We start from the raw sequence: 14,649 nt of genomic DNA, 5'->3' as shown, positions 1-14,649 counted from the left end.
ATCTACAAGGTAATCAGCTCCCTTGAAAATCCATGGCCTAGTTTATATGGTGAATTGAATACTAAGCATGAGTTATTAGCTCACACAAGTGATATCTTTCTTTCCATGTAGCCTGGGTTGGATGAAAACAATAATTCTGTCATCCAGGCTCAATGCCAAGAGCAAAGATTCCTTAAGGGCTATCAAATTGGCATTTGCCTACTAGATTTAGCAGTAATTAACAAGAAAGCATTATTTGCAATAATGTGTTCAACGCACAGTAGTAGCCCATAGTAATGCATTATCTCTAACACAGGGGAGTTTAATTTAATGGTCAATTATGTGCCTCCTGTTTAGAAACTAATTCTGGTGACCAGTCATAGCTTGCTTTCTGTTAATGGCACCAGCATTATTCTAGCTTAGATTCAAAATTTGGTAGTATATTTGACTCTTGCATTTACTTAACCATCTATAACCAAGTAAGGATTTTTACTTTATACCCCTCTCATCTATTTCTTCTTTTCTATTCTCACTACTACCTTCTCCCAGCCTCTAGTCTTTCCAATCGTCAATCTTCATAGCCAATAGAATTACAAAAGAGTACTCATCTCGATCTCACAGAAGCTATTCGTTAAAAGGAAAAATCAAAACAAAAAAGAAAAAGAACAAAAGAAAAACCTCAGGTGCTACTTCCTTAAATAGGGTCTTCATTGATATCCCTTCTCCATGTATCATTAGAATACCTTTCTTTTGTTACTTTATAGATACTTTGAATTTACCTTGTCTGAATGTAAAATTCATCAAGCATCATGGAATCTCCATGAAAATGGGAACTGTTTCATATTTATCTTTTTTGTCCCTTGAGTAAGTTAAATGCTGTATTTAATATGTACTTGCAGGATTATTTACTTGCACTACTTTATAGAGATAGAAACAGCCCTAAAGATAATATGGTTCTGTGGCCCCATTTTAAAGATGAAAAAAAAATGAAGTCTTGAGGCCATAAGTAAATTATTTGCCCATGCTAATTATTAACTGAACTGAAACTAGATCATATAACCCCAGCTCTTAATACAATATTCTTTCTATTTCTTTACTATTACTTTCTGAGACCACTCTTTGTATAAGACAAATCTGACCACTTCACCTTTTGAATTTAAGACATCACTGCTCCTCACCAATATAATAAAATCCAAAGTATTTTCCTGAAATTCAAGGAACTCTATAGCGGGTTCTAGTCTGTACTGCTAGCCTTGTCTCTTACCATATCCACATAGTGGAACCCTCCCTTCCAGCTAAAATCTTCTTTATGTACTAAGAATTTACTCTGGAAGAGTACTGCATGTGAAACCTTGTTTCTGATCCTGCTTCTGCACTAGTTATTAATAGGTCTTGGCACATTCGCTTTCCTTCTTATTTGGACCTCAATTATTTTGCCTTTTTTGTATGCTAAGTACAGTGCTTGGAATGTAGTAGATGCTTAGTATTTATTAAATGATATTATCAGGGCTTTTGCTGTCGACAGAAGTCTGTATCTTATCTTAAAAGCAATAGGCAATCATTACAAAATTTTTAATAGAGGAGGGAAACCTCCCCCCCCCAAAATTTTTTTTCTGACTTCAGTTTAAATCCTACATTTCTCCTTGTTGCTTTAGCTAAAAATGATCTCTTTTCCTGAAGTGCTGTATTGGTAATTGTTTATTATGACTATTTGAACCTTATTATATACTACATTAATTGTTTTTTCATGCACTTATGACTCATTCTCCCTTATACTAAAAACTTTATGAAAGGTATTATGCAAATCTCCCCATCCCCACCCCCCATTGCCTAAAACAGTGCCTGTCATACATAAAGTGCTTAATCCAACTTCATTTTCAAAAATGAACATGGCAGTGAGGCGCCTGGGTAATGTCTCCTAGTCCTATTATCCTCACATCTAAGAGAAAATGTTTTTAACTAATGAAATCATAATATTAAAATCCTGGTCATTTTATTCATATTAAGTCAATGGTAATTAAAATAGAACAAATGACTAACAGTAGGAGTAATATAAGGTGTGCATTGGGGGCTTAGGAAAAGTGGGTTACCTCCTTAGCAGCTCCATTAGGAATGTAACAACTTTAGAAGCCTAATCTACTGTTAACACATGTGCATCTAACTCCCAGTTGCAGTAATGAGATTTACACATTTACTGTGATGGCAGAGTAGATCTATTACTGCTTAAGTACTTGGGGAATGCCTATGTACAACCATCTTAGCCTCTGTTAAGTGAATTTGACACAAGAGGATGAGGAACAGCTTCTCCATTCTCATTATAAGATAACAGATGAACTTTTCTAACATTTATTTTTTTAGCTTAATTTCATTTGTTAAAGCTTTTGTCTGAAGAGATGCCACTTTTGAAGCAATTTTAACTCTTTCTTCGTATACCCTCCATTCCCTGCCTTTCCAGAATGCTTTTTTTCTTACTGCTTTTTTAAAATAATCACTCATTCTAAATATATTGTAGTTTTCTAAAATGATTTTTCTAGACTTTCTCTGGGATTTTGGAAAATAGATGCTATAAAATGTCATCAATAATCAAAACAAGTCATACCAATTTGCAAGCAATTTTAAAAGTACATTAGGCTTTCTCTTGCCTTTGGTTACTGATCACTGTGATCTTTTCTTTAATGGCCTAGATCATGCATGGCTAATTCTGCATTTGCATCCTTATCTATAGATTTGTGCTGAGACTTGTTTGCCCTTTTCCAGGAAGGAATTGGTGTCAAGTATACCTTACTGTTTATCTGTAGAAGGCTTGTTTTAGATAGTTCTCTGCCTGATGGAAAAAATTTTCTGTTTCTTTATTTTATATATATATATAAGATATAGCCTGGAATGGTATGTATGTATGTGTCTGTTTTGGGGGAGGGTGTAGGGAGGGTTGAGAAGATAATTTCTCCAAAAGAAGGATATCTTATACTTCCCTCATTTCCAATCTTATCCTCTGGGCAATCTAGTCATAGAATTTTAATTATGAAACTTTCAGTGTCTTCCATGAAAAGCCATTTCCTCTTTAAATTGTTAGACAAAATAAAAACAAGGGGCCAGGCACCAATTACTAAGAGATATATTTGAAAAGGAGCATCCTTCATTAAGTCATCCCTCTGACAATTTAGTAAATCTATTATTTCATCCATTTGACTCTCCTCTTCACAGAGGCAGAATGTAACCCTTTTTTTTTTTTCCTCCCCTGAGAAATCTCATCTAGGGACTGACTTCATTTGATCAATATCAGAAATGAGGCAAAATCGAATAAAAAGAATGGACAAATCCAGACACTTACTAATTTCAGTAGCTATGATCGTAATGTTGTGCCACATACTCGTCTCTCGGTCGAGGGGTGTTGCCAATGTTATCCTCCCATCTTCTGCATTAATGTTGAACTGTCTCTCAAGGTCAGTATGCCGATCAATGGAAAACCTACAAAATGGACATCTTTGTAATCTACTTAAATATGTTTATATGAATTGTACATACTGTAGCAGGCTTTAAGTAATCCTCTGAGAACCATAGTTATGAAGCCAAATGAATTGAGAGGCTCAGTGGCCTAATCATTTATAAAACGAAATGACTGACTGAGACTTAAGAAACTTAATAATTATTGTCCAAGGAGTAATTAGCTGTATACTCAACATGAAGGTCATAAAGTGCCATCAGGTTCAGTAGGTAGCATCTTTAAAAACGGATGCTGATGAAGAGTTAATTAGACAATCCATCAAGTTTATTGGACAGCTTATATAGTATTTCTTAGCAACTGCTAATGATTGTAGCACAGTGCATGCAACCCCAAAGTGGGATGGGCCTCATGATTATTGATAGCAGTTCTGAAAAAAGGTGCCTTGCCAAAGAACTTCTATTTATCAGAGATTGTCTTTCCCTCCCTTCCCTCAGAATATATTATGTGTTTTTGCCTGGACTCTTAGAGTCGGAGGTGGAGGTGTGTAGTGGGGAATGTAATAAATGATTCCCCGTTCACCAGTAAAAGATTTAGGAAGTAAGAATTGATACTATTTAATTCTAAAACAGCAGCCAACTCAATCTAACAGCCTGGTGGGGGCTTACATTTGCAGTCTACATATGCTTAGTCAAATTAACAAGAAATCCAGTCTTGGGACTAAATTTTTCAGATTGCAAGTTAAATGTACTCATGATACAGGATTCACACAATTATAGAGTCTGATAAATTGATAATTTTGTATGTCAAGTAAAAGATAGCAGCCACTTCTGTAAGATCTTAACCAAGCAGAAATCAAGACTATCTAAAGATCTCCAGAGATGGGCAACTCACCACCTCCCAAGTCAGCTTATTACATATTTAGACAACTGTAACTATTAGAAGATTTTACTTTATAGCAATCTAAAATCTACTTCTTCCAGTGGCTTCTGATTCTATATTGTGAAGCCAAACAGAATTAGTTTAATTGTTCTTCCACAGGATAATCCTTAAAATATTTGATGGCAGTAATTTTGCTCTCCCCTAAGGCTAAAATCCCTGTCTTGATTCTTGTGTGTTTTATTCTATAGGCATACCACCATGCTAATTACACATATCTGAATAGCTTTTAATTTCTCTAAGTACCATCTAAGTGAAGTTAAAATCTGATACTATCCTCCATTCATGAACCCTCAGTTTCTTTCTTTCTTCTAAGTTAAGAATACATATTATTCAACTTGGCATTTAAAGCACTTCCAGACCATTTTTAATAGATTTATCTCACATTGTTCTCCTTCATACAAAATACGCTGCTTAGTATTCTCTAAAATCATCATTACATTATGAGCTTCTCTCTGCACAAACTGTAGAGTATACTCCTTCCATAACTCCATCTCAAAGAGCCCTTAGCTTTTATCAAGGCCAGCTCATATTTCAGCTCCTATTAGATATGTGTTTACCCCTTGATTGTAAGTGTTCTCTCTTGCTCAGATTATCAAGACATATATAGAGAGATGTTGTATATCTTAGAATACATACATATGTATAACATTTTAAAAATATATGTTTTTACAATTTATGTCCCCAAAATAAAATGAGTCAGTTGAGGAAAGAGAACCCTATTTATCTTTTATCCTGAGAATCTAGCATATAGTGCTATATACATATTAGGCACTTAATAAATGTGTCTTAGTGAGGATTAAATAATATGTAGTAAGGGTTTAGCTACATGCCTGGCACAAATTAGTCACTTTATACATGCTTTTGTCCTTCTCCCTTTCTTCTTTCCTTCCTTCTTGTCTCCTTCCCTCTCTTTTTGTTTCCCCTCTTCCTTCATTCTCTCTCATCTTCCCTCTTTCCTGTCTTTTCCCCTCATTCCTTCCATCCTTCCTTCCCTCCTTCCTTTCTTTTTCTTTCTTTCCTTCCTTCTTTGTTTCCTTCTTTTCTTCTTCCCTATCTTCCTTTCTTCTTTTTTCTAGCTTTCCCTCACTCCCTACTTTCCTTTTCTTCCTTTATTTCTTCATTTCTTCTTCCTTTCCTTTTCCTTTCCCTCTCTCTTTCCTCCATCCCTCCCTTTTTCCTTCATTCCTTCTTTCTTTCCTTTACTCCCAACCTCCCAGCTTTTCTCCTTCCCTCATTCCTTTCTTCCTTGTCTCCTTCCTGCCTGCCTTCCTTTCTTCTCTTCTTTCTTTCTTTTTTCTTCTTTCTTGCCTTCTTTCCTTTTCCCTTTCTTCCTTCCTTCTTTCTTTTCTTCCTTGTTTCCTTCTTCCCTATCTTCCTTCCTTTCTTTTTTCTTCCCTCTTCATTTCCTTCCTTTTCCTTTTTTCTTCCTTCTTTCTTTTCTTTCTTCCTTGTTTGCTTTTTCCCTTCTTCCTTATCTTCCTTCCTTTCTTTCCTTCTTTCCATTTTTCCCTCCCTTCCTCCTTCCCTTCTTCCTTACTTCATCACATCTTTCCTTCCTTGCTTGCTTCCTTCCTTCTTTACTTCCTTGCTTCTTTTCTTCCTCCATTCCTTCTTTCCTTCCTTCCTTTCTTTCTTTCCTCCTTCCTTCCTTCTTTACTTCCTTCATTGTCTTTTTCTTTCCTTCTCTCCTCTTTTCCTTTCTTCTTTATATTTTAACACAACTTAAAATGGTTTAATTCTTTTTTTTTTTTTTGGCCACCATATCCTATCATACCTTGCCTTTCATACAGTTTTGTTGAGTTTTCTGAAATCTTATTTTCAGGCAATTACTTACTAATGTATTCCTTCATAAAAAAGTATATTTGAAAAATTAAACTTTCCAATTTGTTGGCAGCTTAGCCATTAAAATATCTCAGGCACCGATTTGCAACAACACTTGCAGAAGTTTACACAATCCCACTGAGAAGTTATATGGAAGTCTATAAAGGGTTTTTTCTTGGGTACTCAAGTCCATAAAGAGATGCTTTCACAGTATGTTCAGCAATTTCTAAGCATGATGGGATGAATTATGAATATTTTCAGCTTGAATTACTTGTCTTCCAGGGAAGGGAGGAGGAGAGACTTTTTCTCAAAAGAATAGCAACTTGTTAGGACAGAAACTATTCCTGGGGAGGAGTAAGTAACAGATCTGTATATTTTCCTGACAAAGCACACATTAGTATGGCACTGAGGGTGACTACTGCAGAGCAAAGATAGGTGTGGATGATCAGCTATTCTTTCCCACCTCATATATCATTAATACAACTGCCAGCCAACTTCAGATTCTTTTTTTCCCCTTTACACTGCTGATATCATAAAGAGAACAAAACATATGTACACATACACATAGGCTTATATGTGCACACAGAGAAGGCAATTTTGCAGATGTCATAGATAGCTGAGGATTAAATTAGAGATGCTGTGTATCAATTCTAAATCTACAATATTGCATTAAAATATCATTACCTAATAATTTCATTATTTTATCTATCTATTTATCTATCATCTATCTCTATGTGAATTTATTTGAATATTTATTTTGGTGGAAGTGAGTTTCTATCTAGAATGCCTGGATTCAAGAACATAATGAGAACAAAATATTAAAGCAGCAGCAACATCAACAACCCATATTTATATGTCTTTTTACAACAATGGAGACTCAGTATAAAATAGTGAATGGAAGACAGTTACAAAGAGAAGAAAACCTGGGTTTAATTCAACCTCTGATGTATGCTAATCATGTGATCTGGGGCAAGTCAGTGCCCCAGGAAACTCTGAGATTAAATTGAAGAGAAGGTGCTAATTGTCTTTAACAAAGAGAACTTTTTCATCTAAAATATCCCTCTATCAGAGACCCAATTTTTATCCTTTACAACTTCCAAAGTACTTCCCTGTGAGAATGAGGATGGGTTTGATGCTGATGCTTATTATCATAGTTCATATTCCTTCAGACATTAAGATTTACAAAGTGTTTCCTTATGAAAGCCCCATGAGGTAGTTACTGAAGCATTTTATACATGAGATAACTGGAAGTCCAGAGAGGTTGTCACCTACATAAGTAGTCACACAAAAGAGCACCACATCTTCTCACTCTAGGTCTAGTGTCCTTTCATTTCCCAATACTACCTTATATAATAATGATTTTTTATAATTATAATTAATTATACCAATGTAACAATTATGATTATAATTTAATAATGATTGCTATCATTATTGCTGTGTGAATTATAGAAGTCATTTATTCATTACACACTGTAGTCAGCTTTGTGCCAAGAATTGTGGGTACAAATACAAAAAGCAAAACAGTCCCTGTCTTTGAGGGGCTTTCATTCTAATTAGAAGAGTCTCTCTCTATATATATATATCTATATATCTATATCTCTATATCTATATAGATATAGATATATCTATATAGAGATAGAGATATAGATATATATAAATGAAGTCAAGGAGACATATTTTATCTGAGAAATCTCCAGACCTAGTGACTGAAAAAACAATGGTAATTTATTGCCATGCTCTTTCTAGCAATTATATAGTTGATTAGAAAAAATTGTGCCCAGAGTTAGAGGTGGGATAAGCATGGAGGTTGAAAGAGATGGTAAGTAGGGATGAAAAACTATGGAGTCAGCATAGCATAGAGAGGGATAGAAAGCAGCAAGCTGGAGTCCTGGGTCTGGTCTAGCCAATCCTAAAGAATGTTCATTGAGCCAGAGCTGTATTGCTGCACTGGAAATAGAGGAAAGAGTCAAGAAGTATTTACTGAGCAACTACTATGTGCCAGGTGGAGGGGAGTTACAACTCCCTATGCCTATCTTATCAGATCTAATCCTTGAATAACCCTGAGAAATGTTTGTTAAGTTTGATGATCTTCCTGTTATAGATTGGAAAGTGGACCTCATGCAGCTATTAAGTTACCAAACTGATACTACATTCTACTACAGTACAAGGCTGGAGACAGGAAGATTCATCTTCTTGAGCTCAAATCTGATCTCAGCCACTTATTAGCCTATGACCCTTGTCAAGTCACTTAACCTTGTATGGCTCAGTTTCCTCATCTGTAAAATGAGCTGAAAAAGGAAACAGCAAACCATCCCAGTTACTCTGCCAAGAAAATATCAAATAGGGTCACAGAGCGTTGGGTCACAAAGACTCAATAACAGCAACTAATATACCAGGCATAATGCTAAAAACTGGAGAGACAAAGAAAGGAATGGGGAAAAATGACTTATATTTGCATTGTAATTTACAATTTACAAAGTGTTTTATTTTACCCTGACTTGTACTATATGTGACTATGCTTAATCATACTTAACTTCAGTGTCCAAGTCTCTAAAATGGTGATAAAATATACTATTGTTTCCTTCACAGTATTGTTGTTAGGAAAGCAATTTGTTAGTATAAAGTATAGCATACGTATGAGCTTTTATAATTTCCATTATTATTATTTGTAAGAATAATTCCTCTATAATCACATATTCCAATATCATCATGTTGTGGAGTTCTCAAATGCAAATCTAGCTGAATATAAGCTCTGGTAGATATTTTCAATATGGAAAGTTTACCAGGATATTTTAGGAGTTAGCCCTTGGTCTTGTCATTGATCAATTTGAAGGAGAACATTCCTATAGGTAGATGGAACTTTTCACTTAAGTTGTCAGTATCATTGACATATAGTTGAAATAATGTAGCATCTGCCAGATAAAACCATGGATTCTTGAAAAAGTTATCACTGATTCTTACAACAACCCTGTGATATCATCTTCACAGATGGAAAAAAAATTATCATCTCTTTATGTTACTTCATCATTACCAATTCAATGAAATTTTAGCAGTCCCTTGACAGAGAAGCAATGTAAATTTATAAACAAGTAGGGAAGGGACACGACATATTGGTTTTAATTGCCCCCTTCATGGCTTTAATAGAAGCAGGTATATTTTTCTCATTTTTCAAGCACCAATTCATGACAGATTTTATGAGCTGAGTCATAAGAATTTATAAATTCAGCTATAAATGCAGCCCTTTAGTAAGATCAGAGATAAGAATGTCATAATATTACTAGATTATACAATAGAATGAACTTGAAGGAAAAAGTAGTCCATTTAAAATTCAACTTATATAGCTTAGCTCAACTGTTTGGAGAAGCACCTAGATGCTTGTAAAAATTGCACACAAGATCGTGCCTAATAACCTTATGTTAATAACTACAAAAGATTGTACAACATCCAGAATTGGAAAAGAGATCATGATCAACATTCCATAGGAAGTCTCCTCTTCCCTAAAATGGTTGATTAACAAAGTGGCAAGCACAAGAAGCTTTGTGTACTGTAGGGAAAAGATCCCAGAATGTTGTTAACAGATATGAATGTAGTGTCAGTTTGGTAACTTAATAGCTGCATGAGGTCCACTTTCCAATCTATAACAGGAAGATCATCAAACTTAACAAACATTTCTCAGGGTTATTCAAGGATTAGATCTGATAAGACAGGCAAAGTACTTATAAAAAAAGAAGTGTCATCTATTATTATCATTTCAAACTTTGAGATTGCTGCTATTGATTCTGATACCTCCACAGTCAATAAATTATCTTCAAGATAAAATATAAAATCTTGCTTAGCATTTAAAGCTTTGCTTAAATAATATTACCTCTTCCTACCCTTTCAATCTTTTTACATTTCATCCCCTTATCCATCTTCTATGACCTAATGACAATGACTTTTTGATGTTCATTCTATAAAATATTCCATGCTGGAGTCTAAACTTTTCACTGCTTGTCCCCCATTTCTGCAGTGCTGTTCCTCCTCACTTCTGCCTACTTACTTTCCTGGTTTCCGTCAGTACTCAACTCATATCTCAAAGGGGTCCTTTCCTGGGTTTATTCTCTTCCAAGTCTGCTAGTGTCTTCTCTCTGAAATTATATCCTATTTGTGTTATTCATGCATGAATGGATGAATATACATACTCATGTTCATAGTTACTTCCATGTTATCATCCCTATTAGAATGTGAGGTCTTCAGGACTAAGAACTGTCCCCCATCCCCTTTCTTTGTATTTCCAATACTTACCACAATGTAGATACATATGGTAAGCTTAATGAATGATAACTGATAAGACCTTTGATTTAATTTGGAGTGAAAAACCATTCATGCTGATGAAGATCTACAAATCTTTAATTTGTAATAATATACACACTTACATTTTATAGATATAATCTCATTTGATTCTCACAACCATGTGAAGTAAGTGTTATTATTTTCTTTGTTCTGCAGATGAGGAAACTGAAGTTTAGAGAGGTTAATTGCCATATTAAGGTCACACAGTTGGTAAGCATCTTCTAGATTCTAGATCCAACATTTTGTCATCACCTAAGGACACTATTTTAAAGTGCTGCCTGAAGCATTTAATGGTTACATGAACTGCCTGTGGCTGCCTGTGGCTGCCTGTGGCCACCTGAACAGTGTGTCTCACATTGCAAGTTGAATACAGATTTTTCTGACTCCTATATTGGCTCCACAATCTATTACATCATACTGTTTTTGCAAATTAAACATGGGCATCTTTGATTATGTTAAATATTAATGCACTCAAAGCAACTCTTGTACTACTAAAAAATGTCTACTACGGTTGACAAAATTATTTAAAAATCTGAATTGCCCTGCTTGTGGCATTCACTGAAATCCAATATTCCCATTTGCATAATTTGCATTTTCCTATAATTTACACCATGTTTTTTTACACATAATACATGGCTTATGTCAAAGCATAGGGAACAACTAAGACTGCAGGCCATGCAAATCACCTGAATTTTTCCAATGTGCATTGTAAATCCCTCTGAGGTGTTGTGAAATTAACATGTGAAAGAGTCAATATAAATGTTAGTGCCTTGTTTAGAAATATATGTTTGCCCTAAAGCCATCCCATAAACCAGGCTATGTATAGAGACTCTTGGTACAAAAATAAATGATCGATTTGCAATGCCAGCATAAGAACTTGGTCCAAGGAGGTAGATTCTAGTCCATCTGTGATTCAGTAAATAAGTGCTAGGAATTTCCAGAAACAAACAGAAGTTATGTGTCCTTTACTGGGTCCCACATCTAGTAAGAAAAAGTAGGATTTGATCCCACACAAAGCCTAGTCCTTTATTCACTAAGCATAGCTACCTCAGAGATTTTAAATATTTCAGAGTTGATACCTTCACAAAAGAAACTAGTTTTTAGATGGCAGAGTACAGACCTTATCCAAATGAATTTTCCCATCAAAATAATTTTGGAATGTTGCCTTAAATCACGTTTTAGAATGGCAGAGTCAACAAAAGGATAGAGGGACACATTTTCCCAGCCCAAGATAACTTAGAAGATCCACAGGAAAGGCTGGGATGTGCAGAGGCCTGAATTCAGTGATGGGCCTTGGAAGCAGCCAAGACAGCAATAGCAGTTTTGTGAACTCTCAGTTGAGTCTCAGTAAGAAGGTCAGAAAGAGATTACAGGGAACCCTTTACTGCCACCAGATGAAACTTGCAGAGTTCAGCAACTCTATTGCTCATGAGCAGTTCCACCCAAGATGGAGAAGAGCACTTGTGATCTATCACAAGGAAGAAAAGGGTCCTGCTCACAGTTATAAGGTCAAATGGGGCACTAGTGTTTGCAGTTGCATGAGAACAGGAGCTTTCCTGAGCTAAGCCTGAGTACTGACCAGAAAAGCTTTGACCACATTTCTCCCAGCATACCTTGGAAATAATAAAAATTTGCAAACTCCAAAACTGTCTCTGAAAATAGCCTGAAGCTTGATATAACAACTTCCCACCACCAAGTGAGTGGAAAACAACTTTAACATAAAGTCCAAAGTGAAGAAATAGTCTGGGAAAATAAATAAACAAAGAAAGAAAAAAACTTGCCTGCGGTAGCAGGGAAAACCAAAATATAAGCAAATAACTTGGTAAAAGAAGTACAAAAAAAAAAAAAATGGAAGGAAATATCAGCTTAAAAACAGAATTGATCTAATAGTAAAAGAAATATAAAAATTCAATATGGAAAAGAACTTAAAAAGCAGAATTGGCCAGAAGGAAAAGTGGTACAGAAGTTTACTGAAGAAAATAATTTATTAAAAATGGTAATTGAGCAAGTGGAAGACATGAAATTAAAAAAAAAAGTAAAACAGGAAAAAAGAAAAAAAAGAAGAAAATGTGGAAGATCTTATTAGAAAAACATCTGACCTAAAAAAGTGAATCAAGGAGAGTTACATCTAAAATGATTTTGAAAAAAACAACCTAGGCATCTTAGTTCAAAATATTTTTATGGAAAACTGCTCTGATAGCTTAGATCCAGAGAGGAACATAGAATTCACTTATCACCACCTGAAAGAGATACCAAAATGAAAACTCCCAGGAATATTATTCATGTATATATGTAAATATTATATATGTATATATTTGTGTATATGAATATTTATGTCTATACACACATACATAAATACATACATTCTGTTGGATATAGAACTTTATTTCACCTAATAGGAACACAGGAAAGAAAGCATTGAGATATTAGAGTGATTGTAGGGGATGGTTAGGAAGAGGACAATTTGGGCATAGCAATAAAAAAAAAAAAGACTGGCTCTTGAAAAAAGACAGGATTAAAAGAGAGAGGATAAAGAAAGGAAAATGGGATAGAGGAAAAAAGTATAGTCAGTGATCATAACTGTGAATGTGAATGAGATTCACTACTATATAGATTGGAAGAGGATAACAATGGATTGGAAACTAGCAATCAACAATATGTTGCAAAAAGACACACAAAATTGAAACATTATTTCAGACAAAGGAAATGAAAAACTAAACCTAACTAAAAGCAATAACCAAGGAAAATATATTTTGCTGAAAGGTATCATAGACAATAAAGTAATGTCAAATTATTCTATAGCCATTTTCTCTATTAAAGGCTTTATATCTTAATGCATAGGTGAACTAAGTGAAATTTATAAAAATAAGAGCCATTACCCAAATGATAAATTCTCAAAGGATATGAATAAGCAGTTTTTAAAAGAAGAAATCAGAACTATCTTTTGCCATATAAACAAAAAAATCTAAATCACTATTGATTGAAGAAATGAAAATTAAAACAACTCACACCTATCATAAATGAGAAATGCTAGAGCATATGAAGGAAAATAGGCACATTAATGAATTGTGGGTGGAATTGCTAATCATTCTGGGAAATAATCTGGAACTATATCCAAGGGGCTATAAAACTGTGCATATCTATTGACCCAGCATTGTCACTACTAGATCTGCCAAAAAGTCAAAGAGAAAGGGGAAAAAAAAGATCTATGTGTACAAAAAATATTTATAGCAGTTCTTTTTGTAATGGCGAAGAATTTTAAATTGAGAGATTGCTCATCAATTAGGGAATGGCTGAAAAACCTGTGGCATATATATGATTGTGTTGCAGTGCCCTAAGAAACAATGAGGGGTGGTCTTAGAAAATAACAACAAAACAAAAAACAAACAAGCAAAAATGGCAAGATCCATGTGAACTGAAGCTAGTGATAACCAAATCATTGTGCATAGTAAGAGCAATATTGTAAAGATGATCAACTGTGAAAGACTTGACTACTCTGAACAATAGATACAAGGCAATTCCAAAAGACTCATGATAAAAATTGCGATCCACCTCCAGAGAGAGAACTGATAAACTGAGAACAAATTGAAATATACTTTTCTTGATTTCTTGAATATTTTTTGGTAATATGGTGAATATGGAAATATATTTTTCACGATTTCCCATACACAATCGATATACTACCTTGTCTTCTCAGTGGGTAGGGAAGCATAGAAGAAAAACAGAATTTGGACTTAATTTTTTTAAAACAAGTTACTATAATAAAAATTTTAAAATAAAGCATTTTAAAACATTATATTCCTTCAGAAGGCCATTTTTGATTTTAACAAAGAACTCAATGACAATTTTATAACAATGGCATATGATTCTAATCTGTATGATTGTTGCTATTAAAGCAAGACTACAATTCTTAAAAACCTTTAATGTATTCCTTTTGCCTACAGTCAAAACCTCTTATCTTTCTTACATTATATATGTATGTATGTATACATATATAATGTATAAGAATATATGTATATATTAAATATATATGTGTACATTTAAGTATACATGCATATATGCAAATTCAGATAGATGCATAAAATATGCAAATGTATTAATGGGTATTTTATATTTGCAGACATACACATAAG

The 14,649-nt window shown here is 34.3% G+C and overlaps 1 protein-coding gene across 1 annotated transcript in view; it reads right to left on the bottom strand.

Annotated features, from left to right (window-relative positions):
* The window catches only part of CDH8 (cadherin 8), a 546,497-nt gene that overhangs the window by 179,371 nt on the left and 352,477 nt on the right, over positions 1-14,649 (bottom strand). The window contains exon 8 of the mRNA XM_031950338.1: positions 3,311-3,447. Coding sequence (XP_031806198.1) covers positions 3,311-3,447 — 137 coding nt within the window. The remainder of the gene's footprint in view (positions 1-3,310; positions 3,448-14,649) is intronic.

The sequence above is a fragment of the Sarcophilus harrisii genome, chromosome 2 (genome assembly GCF_902635505.1).
Source record: "Sarcophilus harrisii chromosome 2, mSarHar1.11, whole genome shotgun sequence".
Taxonomy (NCBI): Eukaryota; Metazoa; Chordata; class Mammalia; order Dasyuromorphia; family Dasyuridae; genus Sarcophilus; species Sarcophilus harrisii.
Note: the sequence above shows the minus strand (reverse complement) of the source record. Positions and strands in the feature narration are given on the sequence as shown.